This window comes from Podarcis tiliguerta, assembly GCF_965153285.1.
Source record: "Podarcis tiliguerta genome assembly, chromosome: 12".
Taxonomy (NCBI): Eukaryota; Metazoa; Chordata; class Lepidosauria; order Squamata; family Lacertidae; genus Podarcis; species Podarcis tiliguerta.
In genome coordinates, this window is record NC_139545.1 from 893145 (window position 1) to 913896 (window position 20752).

A 20752-nucleotide genomic window follows, 5' to 3' on the forward strand; every position below is an offset into this window, starting at 1 on the left:
GAGAGCGAGCCGACGGACCCCTCCCCCCCCCCCGGCCGGAGGAGCCGTTGACGGCTGCGCGCCTCCCGCCGGAGGAGGGGGCTCCCGCAAGAGGCGCGGGCGCGCAGCATGGCGGAGGGGGAGGGGCACTCTCCCCTCCCCTCCCCCCCCCCGCGCCGCGCGCGAGAACAAAGAGCTTCTCCCGCCTTCCTTTCCCGCCCGCACGTGGGGGGCCGAGCAGGCCCCTGGCCCCGCCTCCCGCGGCCGCCGGTTGGTGGGTTGGGCGGCGCGCGCGCGGGCGGGCCCGTCCAATCGGGGCGCCGGCAGGCCCTCGCCAAGGAGCGCGCTGCCCATTGGGCCGCCGCCGCCGCCGAGTTTGCCGCCCGCGCTCTTGTCCTGAGCGGGAGGAGGAGGAGGAGGCGGAGGGAGACGGCGCGCGGGAGACGCGGGCGGAGAGAGGGCGCCCGAGGGAGAGAGCCAGGCCGGCGGCGGCGGCGGCAGAGGGCGCGAGGGTGAGCGGCGGGCGGGCGGGCGGCCGCCTGAGGGGCGCGGGGGGGGGCTGAGGGGCGGGGGCTGCCCTCCGGGAGAGAGCGCCCCTCCCCCTGCAACTGCCACGGGCGGGGGGGGGGTCGGGGCGCCGCCTCTTCTTCGGGGAGCTGAGCAGGTAGGGAGGGGGCGCCGGCCGGGCATGGGCGGGGGGGGGGTCCGGAGCCTCCTTCCCTCCCGGGCCGGGGGGGGGGGCAGGGGCGCTTCCTCCCAGCCCGGGACGCGGCGGCGCTGGGCTCGGGCGCCGAACTGTCCTTTGTTTGAATGGGCGCCGCCTCCGCGCGCCCGAGGAAGCTGCCGAGCGGGAAGCCCGGCTCCGGGCGAGGCGTCCCTGCCGCCGCCGCCGCCGCGCCCTTGCCTGCTTCATTGGGCGTCGGGGGGTGGGGTGAGGGAGGGGACCCTCCTCGCACCTGGCGGACCCCGGAGCAAGGGGGGCTTCCATGCATTCGCCGTGCGCTGGCTGCTCCTCAGACATGCTGCTTTTCAGTCTCAAAATGCTAAGAGCTCTAATCGGGATTTACCTTTTCTGGGGGGAATCCAGTAAGTGCAAACCCCGCCTCTGATTCACCTCAGTAGCGCCCCCGCACCAGAGCCCCCCAGGACGCCTCAGCCTTTCGAATCGAAGGTGCTTTCCCACTTTACCAGAAGCATGATGGGTGGTGCCGGTGGAAGAATTTTGAAGAAGTTGCTGCCGCTACTGTTTCCAAATTTGAAAAGCCTTGCGTATCAAAGCAGATCCTGTACATGTGTACTTCAAAATAGACATGCATAGGATTGTGCTGCAAGTCTTTTGTGTGACAGGTATTGGTAGAAAAGATTAATATAATGCTTGCTTTAAAGTAATCCACAATTTTGTTAACCCGGAGGATGGATTTAAGCAGATTCAGTCCTCCTGATGGCAGTGATAGTAATTAATTTTTGTGGCTGGTGTGAAGCCTGAAAATACAGTGTAGCCCATTGTGGGCTTTCACTAGAATTTCCATCAGTGGAAGTCCTGACATTCATCTGATGGCTGCAACTGTGTTTGAAGGTGTCACTTGATTAAACAAACAATGGATGGATTTTATGTCTGCAAATGAATGAGCAACATGGAAAGGAAAACATTTGCTTTTAGATAATGCCTGTATATGTCGCAGTAGGTACCATCTCAGAAGTATTTTAATTAATAAATAACCATGTGTAGAGGGGGGAGTGATTGTTTTTGTTTGTTATGATGTTAGTATTCTTGTGTTTTTATATTGTAAACTAACCTGTGATCCTCAGATGAAGGGTGATACAGAAATTTAATAAATAAAGCAACAATTTCTTGCTGTAGGGTAAGGAAGAATTCCTATTCTAAGAAGCTAGCTGCCACTAGCGGTTTTTGTAAGCTTTATATGAAATAGAAATCAGACTGGAGTCCTAGGCATACATTATTTCAGAGCTTTCCAAACTGTGTGTCATGACACACTAGGCTGCAGTGTGTAGGTGTGTTGCTCGAATGCCCCACCCCCTGCTCCTCTCAGGGCTGGAAAGGTGTTAGTTTAACCTGTGGTTTGCTAGTAAAACTGAATTACTGTGTCAAGAAATGATGCATGTCCTAAAAGTGTGTCACCAACATGAAAAGTTTGGAAAGCTCTGCATTACTTGCTAAGGAGTAGGCCTAATTGAACTCAGTTACTTCAGAGTTGACAGGTGTATTGTTGTATTATCAGTTTCTTTTAAGAAATGTGCTGCCAAGTTGATCAGGAATAATCAGGGAAACCCAGCCAGATAGCAGGGTACAAATAATAAATTATTATTATTATTATCAGAAGATTTTTGGTTGGTCAACCAATTAACAAACATTGCAAGCTTTATTAAACTGGTATCACTTTCTAGCCCACTTTAATATGTTTCCACAAAGCTTATTCTTGTGCAATATAAAAATAATTTTCTCTCTCTCCCCGGTATGTTTGGTAGGTATAACAATTTGATGCTTTTAAAATGGGTAGGCTAATGAATTGAACAAAATGAGCATGATACTTAAAAGGAAATAGTATGTCCAACTGTCTTTCTTTGTGTTTTTTAAAGATACCACATTGTGAAGATAGACATTACTTTTCTTAGGCAGCAGCACTAATTTTGAGAGAAGCCAGCTTAACTGTGTCCTAGTGCCACTGTTACTCATTGTGGAAAAGTCACAAGGAGGATGTTTAGTTTGATGCACGTTTATAGAGTATGCCTAATTGGCTGTGACTTTCTGTCATCTGATATATTTCCAGTATATACTGTTTACTGGCAACATACACACGTTTCACTTGTGCAAATTCAGCTTGGCCAAATAGGTAAAAAATCTGCCATTGCCCTCATCTTGGGAGAGCATTCAGAGGTGCAGGTAGAGTACATTTTTTGACAATATGCAATTTTGTTCAGGAAGCTATCCGCCAGCCTTGGGAGCCCGGCGCGACTTCCCGCCAGGCTCCCAAGGCTTGCGGACAGCAGCCTGCAGCCCGAAACCCAGAGAGCGCAGCGAAGCTACTTCTGGTGCTTCTCCAACCACGCAGCACAGCACCGGTAAGAGCGAGCGGTGGCAGCGGGCGGTGGGGGTCACCATGGGCCGGATAAACGGGTCCCGCGGGCCTTAGTTTGGGGGCCCCTTGTAGGCTGCCATCTGTGGCTGATAGACTTCATTTGAATTTGGCAGTCACAAGTTCTGTGAATACATTCGAAAGCCTAAGAGGCAACTGCATTCATTTCACATCACAGTTTCTCATTTAGGGGAAGTTTTTGACAATTATATATTGCTGAGTATTGCGGGGCATGGTAGCACATTCCTAATGTGCGCTTGACTAACATCTGTGTTCATAATCCACTAAATATTTTTAAACTTGCTGATGTAATAACAGAGCTTCCTTTTTCTAAATAATCAGCAAGCTATTATTGTATTAAACTGAAAACGTGTACATTGCAGTGCATTTTGGTATGCAAGGGGAGCGAGATCCATAGCACCCAGAAATTGCGTCCTGTTTTCTCTTCCATATTTTCAAATTCTTCTTGGTAGTAACTTCAAGATTAGGATCAGAATCCAGGTGGCAGTACCTGGCCCTCTTGAAGCAGAGCAAAAGTTTAGTTAGTCGCTGTGACAAAGTGGCAGAGTTCAAAGTTTGACTTGGTTGCTTTTGGGTAAAGTGTTTCCGTATGGAATTGGGGGAGAGGAAGGAATACGGACTTAATGGCCAGTGGGGTGTGGAGAAAACAAGACCCAGAAGCTATTAATTTATCACACAGTTTTTGTAAAAATAATATGATCCTGCTTATTCCAAGAGTATGTGTGTAGGTAGTTTTAAAAGTAGTTTTAAGAACTGTGTTAGTCATATTTTAAAATCCTACAAACCTTGTTTAAAATGAGCCTTTTAAGCGAGTTCCTTTAAAAAAAGAAGTCCCTAGTCTTCTAAATTTCCTTTTCTTTCTCTTTTAACCTCTCTTCTATTTCTTTTTTAAAAATCTCTTACTTTATTCCTTTCTTTCCCCCACCCCAATGTTTTTATTGTATTTAGATCAAAGTCATAGTTTGGACAAAAAATGGGAAAATATATTTGATATTAAGTTCTGTATTTTTCTCTATAATGCCTAATAAAGGTTTTTTGGTTTTTTTTTTAAAGGGGGGGGGTCTCTTGGAGCATACCTGTGTAGTATTTCAAAACAATTGAGTTCCATTATCAGGATCTAACTTGTGCCTAATAGGAGCAAAATAGAGCTTAAAAGGAAAGGGAGAGAAGTTGTTGGCTTGGCCCTGGTACTAGTTGTTAAGTCTGGCATTTAGATATTGCTGCTGTTAATCAATAGTCTGGACTGCATGGTGTTGCAGTGCGAGCCACATACAGCCTCTGGTGGTCCCATTTGTCGGTTGACTTAACATAGCATATATGTGGTGGCCATTAGGCAGGGTTTTTCATTTGTTCTTTTTTCTTAAGAAAAGCAATACAAATGGTTGAATATTTAAGGTGAGCCAGAATGGTTATCAAAATTAAGACAGCATGGCATGCTAGACAATAGTTGTTATTCCAGTCATGAGATGTGCAGATTTCAACCCAATAAGTATGCAAAGAAATAGTACTCCCAAGTACTGTTATTGAAAGGATAATCTCAAGGGCCAAGAGTCTAAGAAGAGGGCATTGTGTTTCTTTGCATATTTATTGGCTTGAAATCTGCACATCTCATGACTGGAAGGCCAGCAAGTGAAATTGTACTAGAAAATGAATAGGAACTTAGCAGAGGGCAATAAAATAAGGTACCTAAGGATCTTGATTTGAGTTCTTCAGTTAACCTACACTGTTGGTTGTCATTTCCAAAAAGACCTATAATTGTAATTTTAATGAAACAGCATTTCATTTTATCTTTGTGTCTGTTTTGGACATTCCTCAATCTGTTCAAAGAAATGAATATGGAAAGTCAATTTTTATCATATTGTGGGGGGACTGTTATCATATTGTGAGGCAACTCCCCATTTGCATGCTACCGAACACCCATGCGGTGCCAGGAACCCAGAAGTGTAAATCAGAAATGGGGAGCATCCTGGAGAGTCCTCCTGGCTCACAAGGAGACCCTTCCCAGAACCCGAAGAGGACATCCTCTTTGGGCTCTGGAGAGGGTCTCCTCATGAGCCGGAGGGACAGTGGATCTTGTTGAGCAGCTCAGCTGATGCACGGGGAAGAAGATTCCCCATGCATCCGTGGTGCAAGCCCCGCTGCCCCTCCAGGGTGCTCCCAATATATGTGATTTTGGTTACACGCAGGGAGGCCTGGAACGTAATCCTCACATATATTGGTAGTTTCCTGTATGTTTCCTTCTCCTTATGAACAATGTTACTAGCTGCTTCCACCACTGTATGCCAATTCCATATATTTATTAAAATAGCTACAGAAACTTGCTTATTTCAGATGCAATTATAATGTCTTCATTATTACAACCCAGGGCATAGACATGTCAGAGACCAGGCTGAGGAGTACTGCTCTGATGAGGAATGGTGAGAGCCTCTTCCTCCCCCTGCTCCTGATCAGGATCCTGAAGCTGCCCAGGAGCAGTGGAACAATATAGATTTAGAACAGTGGTTTTGCAGAGGAGCATAGTTCTGAAGACAAAAGTTGGGGCGAACCGGGGCGGGGGGTGAACAGCAAGGTGAAGAAGAACTGGAAGAGAGAGCTAACAGACTCTTGCTGGAAAGTGTCCAGTCTATCAGTCCAAGGTCACGTAGAGCAGATAAGGTAGCTACAGAAAAAGCACAGAGGTTGCGAGATCAGGTTGCAAGGCACGGAAGTGACTAGGGGGGAAGTTGGTGGAAACCTTAATTGGGAACATCTTCATTCTGAGAATGGCTGCTTTGTTCTTTTGCTGTGATCATTAAATAATCTTTAAATTGTAAGTGACTCTTTTCACTTTGTCCTGCTTATCTACGGCCAAAGGTGGGGGAAGGAAGCTGTGTCCCTGAAGCCTGACAGGACATGAAGCAGATCTACTAATTACACAGTCATTCATGTGTGTGGTTTATTTTAATTTGGAATCCAATTAGGAAAGAAGCTATATTCTATGTAACCCCATACTATGAAAAGCCTTCACTTTTATCATCCCTTTCCAAAAAGAAGTAGCAGCTGCCTGCTGTATGTTTTCAGCTACTCACCTTCATAGAATCATGGAATTGCACAAATTGAAAGGGACCACAAGAGTCAGCTAGTCGAACCCACTGGAACTCAGGAATCTTTTGCCCACGTGGGGCTCAAACCCACAACCCTGAGATTAAGAATCTCATGCTCTCCTGACTGAGCTATCCCAGTTCTCAATTGTAGGTAAAGAATTATCTTAATATTCTTATAAAAGCCTATTACGTTTAAAATAAATAATTGAGGGGTATCAATTGCTAACATGCAGATCACTTATTTTAAGAATGTTAAGGAAAGGCTCGTGTACTATCAACTATTTATTTATTTATTTGTTACATTTATGTGCCGCTGTTTTTTTCCAAAGACCTCAATGTGGTCCACATGATTCTCCTCCTCATTTCATCCTCACAACAACTTGGTGAAGTAGGTTAGACTAGGAGATGGTGACTGGGCCAATGTCGCCCAGTGAGCTGCAGGGCTGAGTGGGGATTTGACCCCTAGTCTCCCATGTCCTAGTCCAACACACTAACCATTATGCCACACTGGCTCTTACGGTGTTATTCTTACTTAGTTGTAATGAATTTAGTTTTGAAAAGAAGGCAAAGGCTATGATCTCTTTGGAGATAGATGGGGTACATGTAAAATACAATGATAATGTGATCTCCAGTTCTGTTTATTATTGCATCTCAGGCCATATATATCTCCCAGCATTCCATTGTTTGCTTATTGTATAGGATTTAACTTTACACAGACCTTTCTGTATGTGTACAAAAATAATTTTACAAATGTTAAAGGTAGCCCTGTTCTCCCATAAGAAAAAAAATCCCATGCTCAAAGCATGGGCAAGATAGAGACCTAAAGGAATACCATGACAGTTCATCTCCTTCCCTGTTAGTTTTGAACATGCATATTGTCAAGAAAAAGTAGTTGGAGGTGGCGAGGTGCCTTTTGTCTTCCCAGAGGGACAAAGCTGCAATTGGTAGCAACATGGGGGATGGTCCCAACCGGGGAAAGAGGCTGACAAGGCACTTAAGGAGCAGAGTGTCAGTGCATGGGCAGAATAAATGCTGACTCCGACTGAAGACTCAAGCTGACATAGATTACACCAAACATTGAAGAATGTTTAACATCTCCGTTGCTTTTAAATTGCCTTTAATTGTATTTGTACTTCTTTTTCTTACCATGCTGAATTCCATATCCTTTTTTTAAAAAAAAAAAAAGTTGAGCATTTAGTGCAGCAGATTACAAATGCTAAACAACAGGCAGAAAAACCATTAAGTGGTCTGCCAAGACACTTACCAATTTTCAAGTGGTCTGGTTGAAAGAAAGGAGAACCACTGTACTAGAATGAAATGCTCCTGGTAGTAGTAATTAAAGGGACATGGAGTTGAGGACAGTGACATTTACATTGTGTACCTCGCTGCGTAAGTTTACTTACATTATTGATGCTTGCGATTCTGGCTAATACGTTCCCCATGTTCTATATGCAATTCAAATGAAGTTTAAATTCTGCAGAAACGCCCTAAACAACTAGAGCTGCCGTTTAGTTCATTTTCTTCAAACCCCACCCCTCAACATAACCATGAGCTTTATGGTCCTCTTAATAATACTTCGCAAGTTGAGTGTGCTCTCATTTTGCCTGTTGAGATTTTATTTTTATTTTTACAATAATCTCACTCTATTAGACGCACCGGAAGATAGGATGCACCCAGGTTTTAGAGGGGGAATGCAAGAAAAAAAAGTATTCTTTAAAGGGAGCACTGAGCAGAGCCTGTATGCATCCCAGGCTCTGCTCAGCGCTCCCTTTCACTAGCCGCGTGGAGTGTGTGTGTGGCGCTTGCAGGCTTTCCCCCGGCTCTTGGGGGCTTTTCTGGGAGGTGGGAGAAGGGATAGAGCCATGCGCTCTCTCCCTTCCCCCACTTCCCGCAAAAGCCAGGGATAGCTGCACGAAGCCTCCGCAGGGCAGCGGGTTCTCGCAAAGCTAGAACATCTAGAGGGAGCGCTGTGCAGAGCTCCCTCTAGCTGTTCTGGCTTCTGGGGTAGCCCGCAAAGCCTCCGCAGGGGAGCGGGATGAAGGCTCCCCACTCCCCGGCAGAGGCTTCACGCACCTAAGCTAGAAGCTAGAACAGCCAGCGGGATCGCAGCGCAGCGATTCTGCTCGCTGTCCTGGCTTCTGGCTTAGCTGTGCGCAGCCTCTCCGGGCAAGGGGAGCCTTTATCCCCTGCTTGGGAGAGGCTGCGCGCGGCTAAGGCTCCCCCAGGAGCCGCGCTCCCTTTAAAGAGCTGTGGCTTTTCCCCGAGGAGGGAGAAGAGAGCAGAGCCTCCTGCCTGCAGTCACTCCATAAGATGCACACACATTTCCCCTTACTTTTTAGGAGGTAGACCTCACAAGGCAGTTTACATAAGATTATTTCAATAATAAGCATCATTTTTTAAAAAAAACTTGCAATGGAATGGAAAAGGCAACTTGTTTGTTTTGAAAAAATATGTAACCGCCCCTTCTTATTTGGCTCAGGGTAAGATGGTTCTGCCCTATCCATTCTTAAGGAAATCAGCCCTGAGTGCTCACTGGAAGGACAGATCTTGAAGCTGAGGCTCCAAGACTTTGGCCACCTCATGAGAAGAGAAGACTCCCTGGAAACGACCCTGATGTTGGGAAAGATTGAGGGCACAAGGAGAAGGGGACGACAGAAGACGAGATGGTTGGAAATTGTCCTCGGAGCTACCAACATGACTTTGACCAAACTTTGGGAGACAGTGGAAGACAGGAGTGCCTGGCGTGCTCTGGTCCAGGGGGTCACGAAGAGTCGGACACGACTAAACAACAAAAAGATGGTTATGCAGACTTCCCTGGGGTAACAGATGATGGGGCACTATGGGAGCTGCATGGCGACAGTTCCTTAGACTTCTTTCTTTCTTTGAGCCAGCGAACTGGAAGGAGACACTGAAGGAAATCAGTGGTCCCTTAGGCATTTGAGAACAGCTGGTCCTTGTGCGTATCCTTGGTTTTCAGATACCCTGTTTATAAAATGATACCAATGCCATGGGATGACTTTTTAGGCTTAACATCTGGGTCTGGGAAAACTAAACAAATCACAGTTTGTATATAACAGCCCTGTCTGTCGCCTTGCTATTTTTTGTGTGAAACACAACAGTTTTGTGGAGGAGCAGAACAAAGAAGAGGAAACTTTTTTCCCCTTTGATGCAAGTGATGGGAATACCGTCTCCATTTCAAATCTTATCTGCTCTGCAGATTAGCTCTGCCTGGTTTTCAGTAGAGTATGTTTATATTTACTTTGAGAAGTTGTGAATGTTGTTGCAGCTTTGCAGTCTGTTCTGCAGTGTTAACTAATGTTCCGTAAAGGAACTTGTCCTTTTGTTTTTTACAGTGAAGTTATTTCTTCTATAGAAGTAATACAGTACTAGAATTTCTGTGCTCTGAAAATTCATGCAGATGGTGTTTTCTTTCTTGAGCATTCAGTGAAGCTCCCTGTGGCACAAAAATGTCTTTACTTGATGAAGAAGCTGCAGGACATGAAATGTATAGGAATTAAATTAGTCAAAAGGGACTGGTACAGATAAGAGGATTGGAATCTGTGCTGGTAACAGCCCAGGCCTGGACTTGTAGCCTTTTGATTTGGTTTGCATGATGTCTGGGGTAGTCATGGGCTGTGTTTTGTCTTGGTTCAGTGTGAGAATGTTCAAGCCATTTGTTGCTTTTTTAGAGAAGGTCTTTGTAACTAACTTAAGTATTGACTGCTGTATACCAAATACATGCAGATAACAGCTTTGTAATTGTCTAGTTCCTTTTTAAGTTATTGGGGCAGTCAAGAGTTTCTGAATGTAGCATAATTGACTTCCTTCATTTTGGTTTGATATACTTTCTCTTTCTTAAACTTACTCATTTGTATATTTCTGCTCTTTGGGTTTATGCGATAATCAGATTCAGAATTAATTGCTGTTTTGCAGAACAATGCCAATTATTGTGCCATCCAAACCCGAGATCCATTGGAGGGGGCTAGGATACAGCAGAACTGGTTCTGTCCCAGATACCAGGAAGGGACCTTTGGGCCTCTGTGCCTCTCCAGAGGATGGGAGAAACTGGCATCCTCAGGAATAGGCCTTTTTTGTACCAGATTGTGGTGGCTAAACCTGAGGTGGTCCTGTGCATTCGTGATGGGGGCCTGGATAAGGAGTGCAGCAGGAAATGGTACACAAATGCTGTTGAGAAGAATAGCACCCTGGGCACCCCCCATCGGGGATTGCATGTTCGAGTGCTGTAATAACACTGTGTGCTTTGGGAGATCAAGTTTGTTCAGGCATGCCATTCCAGGAGGCACTGAACAAGAAGGCACTCACACCTATCATGTCTTATGAGCCAGTGCACGGCAGTGGTGTTGGCACCCTTACAGAAGGGACACACTAATGGAGTGGGGAACACAGGTGGTGGATACTGGCGTTACTTCAAGCATAGTGGTCATGCCTCTTCTCCTTCAGTCTTCTTGTCCAGTTCCAGTTAATCCCATGCTGACCCAGAATGTCTATGACAGTCAGCAGAATGCTGGTCACCCATCTGCACCTGTGGGCATGGTGGTCCGGCAGAGGAAGTGGTGGAGGGTGTGGAAGCTGCCTGCCTGCTCTGCCCATCCATCCCTTTCCTCTTTTTCTTTAGAGCCCCAACAGTGAAAGTGAGTTTCGTGCATGTCTTCCTGTGTTCCAGGGGTAGCCCCTATGGGCTTCTTTGTTGGGCACAGGGATGGTTCCCTGGACCCGGATTAGTAATGCCCCTTCCTTTGGTCCCCTTGCAGGCATTCTTCCCATCGGCCCAGCAGCCTTTGTGAACATAGTGGCTGGGCTCCCTCCGGCTGCCTGCCTGCCTTCTCTGGCCACCCTCCCATAGCACACACAAATACTGACACTGCTCTGGGTAACCACAGATGCCTCCAAAGCAGCTGTGAGGCAGAACCTGAGTGGTCAGTGGTGACTGTGGTAGAGTTGCACAGAGACATTGCGGTGGGGCTCTCCTCACTGCGGGGGGGGGGGGGGTTCTGTGGTAGGGGAAGGTGGTGGTGCTATGTCTGATGCTGCATAGCAACAAGGGTGCCAGAATGCCCCTCTGAGCAGGCTGTGGAGCCAGGCAATAGTCCACATTTGCATAAGGCATTTTGTTTGCAGTAAAGGCTTGTTTTTGCATTGGCCCCTGTGAAGTGCCAGGTTTCCTTGGTCTGATGTGGGGATCATTGAGTGCTTGCACTGCTGGCATAGCCATGTGCATGAGTTCTGCGTGTGCTGATGGTTGGCCACGTGTGTTTTGAGTGAGGCAAGTGTTCCTTTTAGGTGGTGTGTTTGGATTGGCTGGCAATGGCAGCATTGCTGTGAATGTCATGGGCCTGTGTTTGGGGCTTCTGCTGAGCTCTTAAGTTTTTAGCTGGCTTCAGATTCTTTTTTCTCTGGCAGAGTGCATGATTTTTTTTTAGCAAAGTGGCCTGCTCAACTACAAGCTAAATACTAAAGGCCCTTGTATGTGTAATATATCTGAATATTTTAAATTTCCTATAATTTAAACTTAAAAAGCATTAAGGCTTACTCAGCTCTGCAACCTTGTAAATTTCTGTTGTGCCTTTCTTTCTAACACAAGCTTCCATGGCAGCTATCAACATTTCTTCATCATAGTAAAAGAATTATCTACACAACTTAAAAATGATTTCTAATTGGGAGGCCCAGGCTAAGTTATCTTAGCACTGAGATCATCTCATGTTTAAGAGTGAGGATTGATGTTCATTATAACTCTGCTAATAACAGGTTTCTTTTCCCCACTCCTTGTGAGCACTCTGCATTTGTGACTAATGAATTGCTGGAGTTATTTGTCATGACTAGAAACTGCAATCTCTTATCAGCACGCAACCTACATTTGTAAGATTTGCAGTGGTGAATCTAAGGAACGGAGCAGAAAACAGCTGCCGCACACTGAACCTCAACCTAAATGTCAAGGATTATATCTTAATACTTCTGTGGTTTGTGGAACCCATACTATTAGAATGGAGTGGCAGCAAAGCCTAGACTTATTTACTACTAAGGCAGGGTTAAGGATAGGACTCTGGAGTATACTATCATTTGAATTTTCCAGCTGAAAAAGTAGCACTGTAATGTTGGAAATGAGCGCTGCAGATGGGCTATAGCCTGTTTCAGGTATAGACTCCATTGCATGCATAATCAGACCCTTGGTGTTAGAATAGATATCAGCCACTTAGTAGGCCTGACTGTGTTTGATCATATATCTAGGTTCTGTTCCTTGCAGGGATAATCATGGGTCAGACCGGAAAGAAATCTGAGAAAGGACCAATTTGCTGGAGGAAGCGTGTAAAATCAGAATATATGCGACTTAGGCAACTCAAGAGATTCAGACGGGCAGATGAAGTAAAGGTAACTAAGACACCTAATCCCAATAATAAGGTATTAAGATGACTCTTTTTCAGTATGAATTTGTTTTTCTACTGTAGTTTTGTAGTAAAATATTTTGCTTTTGACTTTCACCCTGTATTGGTTCTCATAAAAGGGCAACCATGAGAGCATTCAGCTTTAAAATGAGGCTGTCCCTCGTTGAGTTTTAACAATTGCTCATGTTGTGATCTATTTAGTTCTGATGATACCCTGACTCTGGAATAACCTTCTAGGGAGCCTTAAACAGTGCTGACATTAAAAAATTTTTAGAACACCAGGTTTAAAAAGTTATTCCCTTGGGCATTTTAAATTGTTGTTATGGCCTCTGTTCTGCCTTTGTATCTCTGTTTTGTTTTGTATTTTTATTGTCTCAATCAGGAATTACTGTGAAAATAAGAAGGGGGGGCACACACCAAATGTTATTCTTGCTCAGGGCACAATATTACCAACAATGTACAACAATAAAAATACATTATAATTCTAATGCAACAGAATATCCCTCAAACATTGATAACATTGACAAATTATTGTTATTATTGTTATTATTATTATTATTATTATTATTATTGTTATTGCATCCCCTTGGCTCCATGCCCTGTGCAGGGGAGCTGCCTGCACAGCCCTAAATACAGCACTGCCTGGAATCCATTTGAGCAAAGGGCAGTCTAGATATTTTAAAAATAAGTAAATAAATAGCTGTTTTCCATTCAGTATTGTTGTCCCTTTTAGAAAGATTCATATACTGCATTGGCATTAGAAAAAGTTATACTTATATATGCAAAGTGCATAATATCTTACCACCCTCAGTACAGAAATTGGATTTTTGCAACATAGCAACTATACTCTAAAGAGCCCAATGGGATTTCTGACTTTGAACAGTGGACCACCCATGTCATATTGCAAACTACTTTTGAAAGTGTTGTCAATTTCTGAAGGGATCTACTAAGTGGCACACAGGGCTGCTGTTTGAAAAACACAACCCCCAAGGAAATCTTGGGCTCATTGGCGAGCCCCGAATTATAATTGCCATATAATGCAAGTGGAGTAAGCAGAATGAATGGTGTCCTGCAAAATTTAATTTAAAATATTATTTTTGTTGAACACAAATTTAAGTACCTTCTAAAGGTGATGCTTTATTAAAACAGCTTTCATCTTTTCGAACTGTTTATTCACTTTAATATTGTTTGGAAAGAACTGTACTCTGTAACTTTTCAGGACCTCTTTCCCATAGCATCAGTCAGCCCTCCTGTTGCCAGTTGCTCCTAGAAGTCTGGGAACATGGAGTGGCATCTGGTACAGTGTGAGGGCCTGCGGTCAGAAATCAAAGTTGTAGACAGTCCAATGCTCTAGGTGCGAACATGTGGTTCTTTAATCAATATCTTAAAACAATAACCCTGATGGTAAGCTAATATTACCCATATATTGCAAGGGGTGTGGGCTGAGAGAGATGGTTGCCCAAAGCTGTCTGGAGAGATTCCTAGTTCATAAGTCATGTTCTTAAGCTCTACATTACACTAGTTCGCACCTGGTTTTGCTGTCTATAGCATTGACATAATGAAGTATGGTATTGTATGTGCATAGCTCTTGGTCCATCTTTATATGCTGCTTAGCAAGTCTTGTGATTGTCCATAGTAGAATGCCTAAATTAGTTTACCTCTTATTTTGTCAGATGCAATGAAAATATTCTAGTGGACTATTTTTGAGAAAAGGTGTGTCTGAAAATCAGTACGGGTCAAGAGTTCTTAAGCATCATTGTTTTGAGGACCTTGGGAACTTGCCCAGTGCAAATAGTGCAAACCTCACGGTTCTGCGCATCTTGTTTTAAGCTCCTAGAGTCCAGCATTTTGTCATTATTTGCTTTTGAAGAATATATTAGTTGTTTTCTTTCATTTTTTTATTTTGTCAGAGACCATTTGAAAATATACTGTGGACCACAGTTTAAGCACTCTTAAGGTAGATGATAAAATACCCTTGCCTCCTGAAATATCTGGACAATAATGAAACCTCTAGCAGTTTTGGTCAGATGCATATGGCATAGTTATCAGAAGCTGCTTTATTCTGAGTCTGATCATTGGCCGTGGGTGTCAGGGCTGAACCGGGGGTCTTCTGTGTGCAAAGCATGTGCTCTGCCACTGAACTACAGTGAAGTCAAACTCCAGTGTTTCAGATGGGAGACTTTCCCAGTCCTGCTTGACAATGCAAGGGCTTGAATCTGAGACCTTCTGCACGCAAAGCAGATGTTCTGCTATGGAGCTATATCCCTTCCCTGTCTTTCACAGTCAGACGAGCATTGTTTTTAGATACCCAAATAATTTTACAAATGCTTGTGGGTTCTCGGTTCTTAAAACATTATTTTATTTCCAGAGCATGTTTAATTCTAATCGTCAGAAGATCCAGGAAAGAACAGAAATATTAAACCAAGAATGGAAACAACGCCGGATACAACCTGTGCACATCATGACTTCTGTGAGCTCATTGCGTGGGACCAGGGAGGTTGGTTAACATGATGTGTTTGCTTGAAATGTTGTTAGAAAGTACACATTACCTTTACTATGTATGGTGTGCACCATACCTAAGGAACAACCCTATCTGAGTAAAAGCAAACATTTATAAGCACTTTTCAATGTTAGCATTTCTTTTTGAATTAAAACTGTTCACTTTATCCCTTCGAAATGCACACCTTTGTTTGTCAAGTCAGGTTTTTGCTGCTGTTTAAAAACAACATACTACTAGTAGTGTAATTGTATCTCTTCTTCCAGTGTTCAGTCACCAGTGACTTAGATTTTCCAAAGCAAGTAATTCCCCTCAAGACTCTGAATGCTGTTGCTTCAGTACCCATAATGTACTCTTGGTCTCCCCTTCAGCAAAACTTTATGGTAAGTGAAATACGGGACTAAACCAACTGAAATGGAAACCAGCAAAAGAGTCTGCTGAATAATAGTTGATGCCGTCTTTCTAGTATAGTGCTACTATGCCCAATAATAGTTTTAATGGTTCAGCAAACCTCATTGTGTGTCAAATTGATTCCTGATAAAATTAATTTTATTATTTTCAAACGCTGGATTTTGCAGAAAGCATCTGAATGCATCTTTTGAGTAAAGTCACAGTGTCATAATTCTTCTTCATGGATGAATAAATCTGGGCATATTTGTTTGAGGAAATTTTTACAGAACTTGCACCAAACATTTAAGAAATGTAGGAAGTGTTGGCTACTCACTGATGCTTTATGGTCTTCAGAAGCTGATTCACAAAAGGACTCAATTTTGGACAGATAATTTGGCATCCAATAGACAACTCAGAGTAGCCAGAATAAAGAATTAAAATAGAAGAGTTGCATTGAGCTGTGCTTCTCGGCTGATGGTATGGTTCGTAAGGTAAGTGGGAAGGGAAGCAATTTTCAGCGTCTTTCTCGCAGACTCTCCTTCGTTAGAGGCTTTAAAGCAAAGGTTGGATGGCCATCTGTCATGGATACTTTAGTTGAGATTCCTCCATTGCAGGGGGTTGAACTAGAAGACCCCCAGGGTCCCTTCCAGCTCTATAATAGCAGGTCACCTGAAGTCATTGTGATGTCAGGGGATTGGCAGATGACTCTTCCCACCAGTTAAAATTAGCCTGCAGAGGGTGAGAGAGGTAAGGATCTGGCCCACCAGCCTGATCCAATTCCCTTTCCCCACACCTTAAGAGGCATTTAAAAAGAATCATTAAGCCTATTTTTATTTGTTTTATTTTCTGTTCGAAAAATAACACCTCCAACAATAAATAAATAAATCATCCATTAAAACCAGTATTAAACTAAACAGAAAATTTGAAGGGCAGTATGAAATGTGTAAATAAATTGCTGGCGTTACCATGTCAGTTGAGCAACTTGCAATAGATAAAACTGATTTATAGAATTGCATTGACTGTAGCAGGTATATATTTTTGGTTTAGAAGAAATAGGTAGGCCAAATGCACCCTTTCCTCTAAATATACATTGGTACCTCGGTTTAAGAACAGGCCTGTTTACGAACGATTCAGTTTACAAACTTCACAAAACCGGAAGTAGTGTCCCAGTTTGCAAACTTTACCTCGGTCTAAGAACAGAATCCGAATGGTAGAAGGGCAGTGGTGGCAGGAGGCCTCATCAGGGAAAGTGTTCCTTGGTTTAAGAACAGTTTTGGTTTAAGAATGAACTTCTGGAACGAATTAAGTTCGTAAACCGAGGTACCACTGTATAGAGAAAAAAAATTTCAAAAAAGGTAGTAGCACAAAAAATAGTATAGTCACAAAATAAATATTTTATGCAACATTTGCAGCAAGGGAATTCCTTAATAGAGTTCCGCCTTGTGGGATTTACTTTATTTCTTTTTGCCAGAACCTATATAGAGAAAAAAGAAATACATTTAGAATTAAATATTTCTGTGTCCAGGTATTTGTTTTGTGTACAGGAACTAAGCTGAGCTCCGTCATCCCAAGCAAAAATTCACTTCTGGTTACCCCTAGCTAGCAGTATAATTTAGAGCAGGGAGACTTCAGTTGGGAGTCCTTGCTAATCTTTGCAGATTACCTACAGATCTATCAATAAATTCCAATCTACCTTCTGCCCACCCCTCCCTAAATAAATAGGTTTTTAAAAGTATTGTTTAACTATGATTTTATGTATTCATACACGCGTGCGCGCACACACACACACACATTCGATTATAAAATACAATATGCCTTTTATGTCTTAATATGAGTACAGAGCTGTTTAATCTATGCAAATGATTAACTACAGAAGGTCACTCTTCCCTCATAAATGTGCAGGAACATACACAGAAATGCTGTTACACGAGCTTCTGCCTCACATGGTGACTGTATACTGCATATGACTCCTGTAATGCGCATGACTATGGCATTTGGGAAAAATTTCCACTGAAATGTCTGCTAAAGAAATTGCTATGGCCCTTTGTGTATATTCTACAAGATCACTCCTGACTACACCCCTTGCAATGATCTGGATGTCCCTCCTGCACTTTTGTAGGGTCACAAAGTATGAACTGTGCAATAGTTTAGCTTACAAAACAGTTCATTACAGTGAATGCTCATTGAACAGCAATTTCTACCACAAGCCTAAAGGAAAACGAGTAAAGACCATTTAGACCATTGCCCAATCCAGAATCTAGCATGTGTGCTGGCCTCTTCGTTTCAATGGAAAAATCACATGCATGTGTACAAAGGAATGTGCGGTTGGCTTTGGTAATTCTGTTCTTAATGAAAGGGACATCGCTTTCAGATGAGAGGAGGAAGTAGAGATGAGATACCATTCTTAGGAGACCTTGCTATATAGAGGTACCATATATTAGTGGACGGCTATGGAATTTTGATTAAGTATCCATGGATTTGTTGCTTTTGATGCGAGTTGTTGGTTGCTTTGCTTTTTGGCTTTGCCGTGCCAGGGATTGATGAGTGATCAAAATTTGTGCTTGCGGTGAGAGACTTCTCCCCCCCCCCTTTGTTATATTTTTTACCTTATGTCTAGGTAGAGGATGAGACAGTTTTACATAACATTCCTTATATGGGAGATGAAGTGCTTGACCAGGATGGAACTTTTATTGAAGAATTAATCAAAAACTATGACGGAAAGGTGCACGGAGACAGAGGTGAGTTTGGATGTGTATGTTTGTAAGTTGACTGCTACTGATCGCCAGTCTGGGTGGCCTGTGCTGTTCTGAGCTTAACTAGCTAAAAAGCCAACCACGATATAAAAAGCACAATTATTTTGCTTCACACAGAATGAGAAACGCATGATTTAGTACAATAATTATGCCTTTGGAAATAAACATCAATTCTCATATTTAAAAACAAGAATGAGCAGTAGTACGTATTTCCAAAAATGTAATTATTATTCTAAATCACATGTTTTCCATGAAGCAAAATAATTGTACTCGCTGGCTTTCCAGATAGTTGGCTCCACCTGCAGAATACAGGAATATACCCTTTTTTACTTCTCACATAAGGGTTTTGTGCCTCTGCAGAGCTCATTCAAGGAGCCTGTAAAACCAGGCTAGAGTTTTGACCTGTGTCCTACCTTTTCATCCCTTCAAAGTATGTGGCGCCTTCTCACTTTTTACCACAGCAGTCGCTTGTTCAGAAAGCCCTTTGGGCCTGGAGCGTTCTGAGAAGAGACCTGTGTGGACCACCTGGGCTGTTCTGCACCCAGTCGGCTGAGGGTGCTTTCCCATGGCCAGAGTTGATGATGTCACAGAGTCTACAGCTGGCCCAGTCAGCTTCTGCAGCATTTTATCCTTTGCCTCAGGAAGCAAAATGTCTTTGTCCAACCTTGTCATTTGTCCATTTGCAGGGACAATGAGCAACTTTCTTGGTGTGAGTTTATTTTGCAGCTGTTTCTGTTCACAAGCAACATTTTAGTTGTAATAGCATGTGCTCTGAGAGCAAGTGAGGTCTGACCGCTGTAACTTGGCTCTGTATTGGGGTGGAGTGCTTGTTGAGACCTGATGCTTTCCTCCTTCTAAAACTTGTCATTGTTCCTCCTCCCTTGTCCTACCCGTATTTCTTCCAAGCCTGGCATTGGACATAAAGAGGGCTTTAGATACCTTGGATCTGAGCCCTCCTTTTACTTGATGTGTTAGGGGGAGTTGGTGGCAGTTCATCTGCTATAAGATGGCAAGAAGAATGAACCTCTCTCTACACAACATTTTGCTTCTGGATTTAATTGAAGGTTCACCTCCACAATGAGTTTGGCAAAGTTCTCTGTTCTGGAGTAAGTCCAATCTTACTCCACTAGGGTGTCTTCCCCAAGAGTCCTGCTGATGGACTTCTGCTGTGCTAACTCTAGGTTTCAACCTTTATTCATCTGCCATTTCTGACTTTATCTGAAAACCTGGGCAGATGACTTCTCTGAAAGGACCGTGCTCATCTCTTTCATTTCATAACACGTGCCTTGCATCTGGTCAGTGAGCTTACTACTGCACCTGTGTATGGGGATAGGCAAAGACCACAAGAAGGAATACATTGCTCCCTTGTTTATATAGTTGCACAACCCACCTGCCTCTCCCGCTGCATATGCTGCTGTGCCTGTTGCCCTTCTCTCCCTCACCTGCAGGGCTGCTGTGTCAGTCCAAAAATGGAGCTGAGTGGGAATTGGGGAAAATACTTCTTAATGCATGCACATGAAAGAGTCAGGTGGAGTCCCTGTGAAAACACTAGCCCAGTTTTGGAAGCTTCCTGTTTGAGTTCTGCACAAGCACAGAATCCATATACATGGCTAAACAGATGACTGCTTTAATATCTAGCGTTAGATGTTCAACCTGTTCTTTATAGCACAATCCTATTCATTTCTGCTCCAAAGTAAGTCCCATTGAGTTTGACTGGACTTATTCCCAGGTAAATGGACGAGGATTGCAAAAATAATACTGCTCTGAATTATCTGTGATTAGGGATAGGAATGATAATGAAATATTAAATATCTTTCTGTCTTTGGCTTGGCTACTCTCTCATTTTCTGCAAGAGAATTATCCCAGGACTCAGCTATAAAGTTGCAAATATAACATTTTAAGTGCATGATACAAATGTGACACTAGATGGCAATGGAGAGCTAATGGGAAATTCAATATATATATTACAATTTTTTTAAAAAAGGCATGTTCACAGTGTTTTTTATATATGTCTAGATTCAGTGCAAATAAAGTTCTGTGTTGTGTCCTGAAAGACTAAAAAAGCATAGTTGAAGAGAAATAGCTACAAGATCTTATTCATGTCCATTTTCCTGTGTTTCCAAAGTTAATTTACTTTTAATGTTTTTCTGCGTAGTGAGCTATGCTACCTGAGGATATGCACAGCCTGTTTGCAAATGCATATCTCTTCCATTTATGTCTATACCTGATTTCAGAATGTGGGTTTATCAATGACGAGATATTTGTGGAGCTGGTCAATGCTCTTGGGCAGTATAGTGATGACGAAGACGATGAAGATGACGACGACGATGGTGGCGAAGACGACAGTCTTGATGGGAGAAATGAAAAGCAAAAGAACCGAGAGGCCAGCAGAATTGGTAGGTTAATATGGTGCAAAGACATTTATTTAAATGCCTTTCCCCTTCTGCAGAGGTGGGAATGTATTAGAATGGTCCGCTCTCAGATGGTGATGGCTCCAAATAGTTTTCAGGTGGCTCTGGGGGATTTTCCAGCT

The 20752-nt window shown here is 43.5% G+C and overlaps 1 protein-coding gene across 7 annotated transcripts in view; it reads left to right on the forward strand.

Annotated features, from left to right (window-relative positions):
- The first annotated feature begins 320 nt into the window (after positions 1–320).
- The window catches only part of EZH2 (enhancer of zeste 2 polycomb repressive complex 2 subunit), a 54484-nt gene continuing 34052 nt past the window's right edge, over positions 321–20752 (forward strand). For 2 of the 7 annotated variants that reach the window (XM_083407037.1, XM_083407038.1), the window contains exons 1-6: positions 334–491; positions 12441–12565; positions 14948–15049; positions 15343–15459; positions 18084–18204; positions 20454–20615. In XM_083407037.1, coding sequence (XP_083263163.1) covers positions 12449–12565; positions 14948–15049; positions 15343–15459; positions 18084–18204; positions 20454–20615 — 619 coding nt within the window. In that variant the 5' untranslated portion in view covers positions 334–491; positions 12441–12448. Of the gene's footprint in view, positions 492–972; positions 1066–12440; positions 12596–14947; positions 15077–15342; positions 15460–18083; positions 18205–20453; positions 20616–20752 lie in introns of those variants that run through there. The other 5 variants (XM_083407035.1, XM_083407034.1, XM_083407032.1 and 2 more) reach the window with 5 other exon arrangements.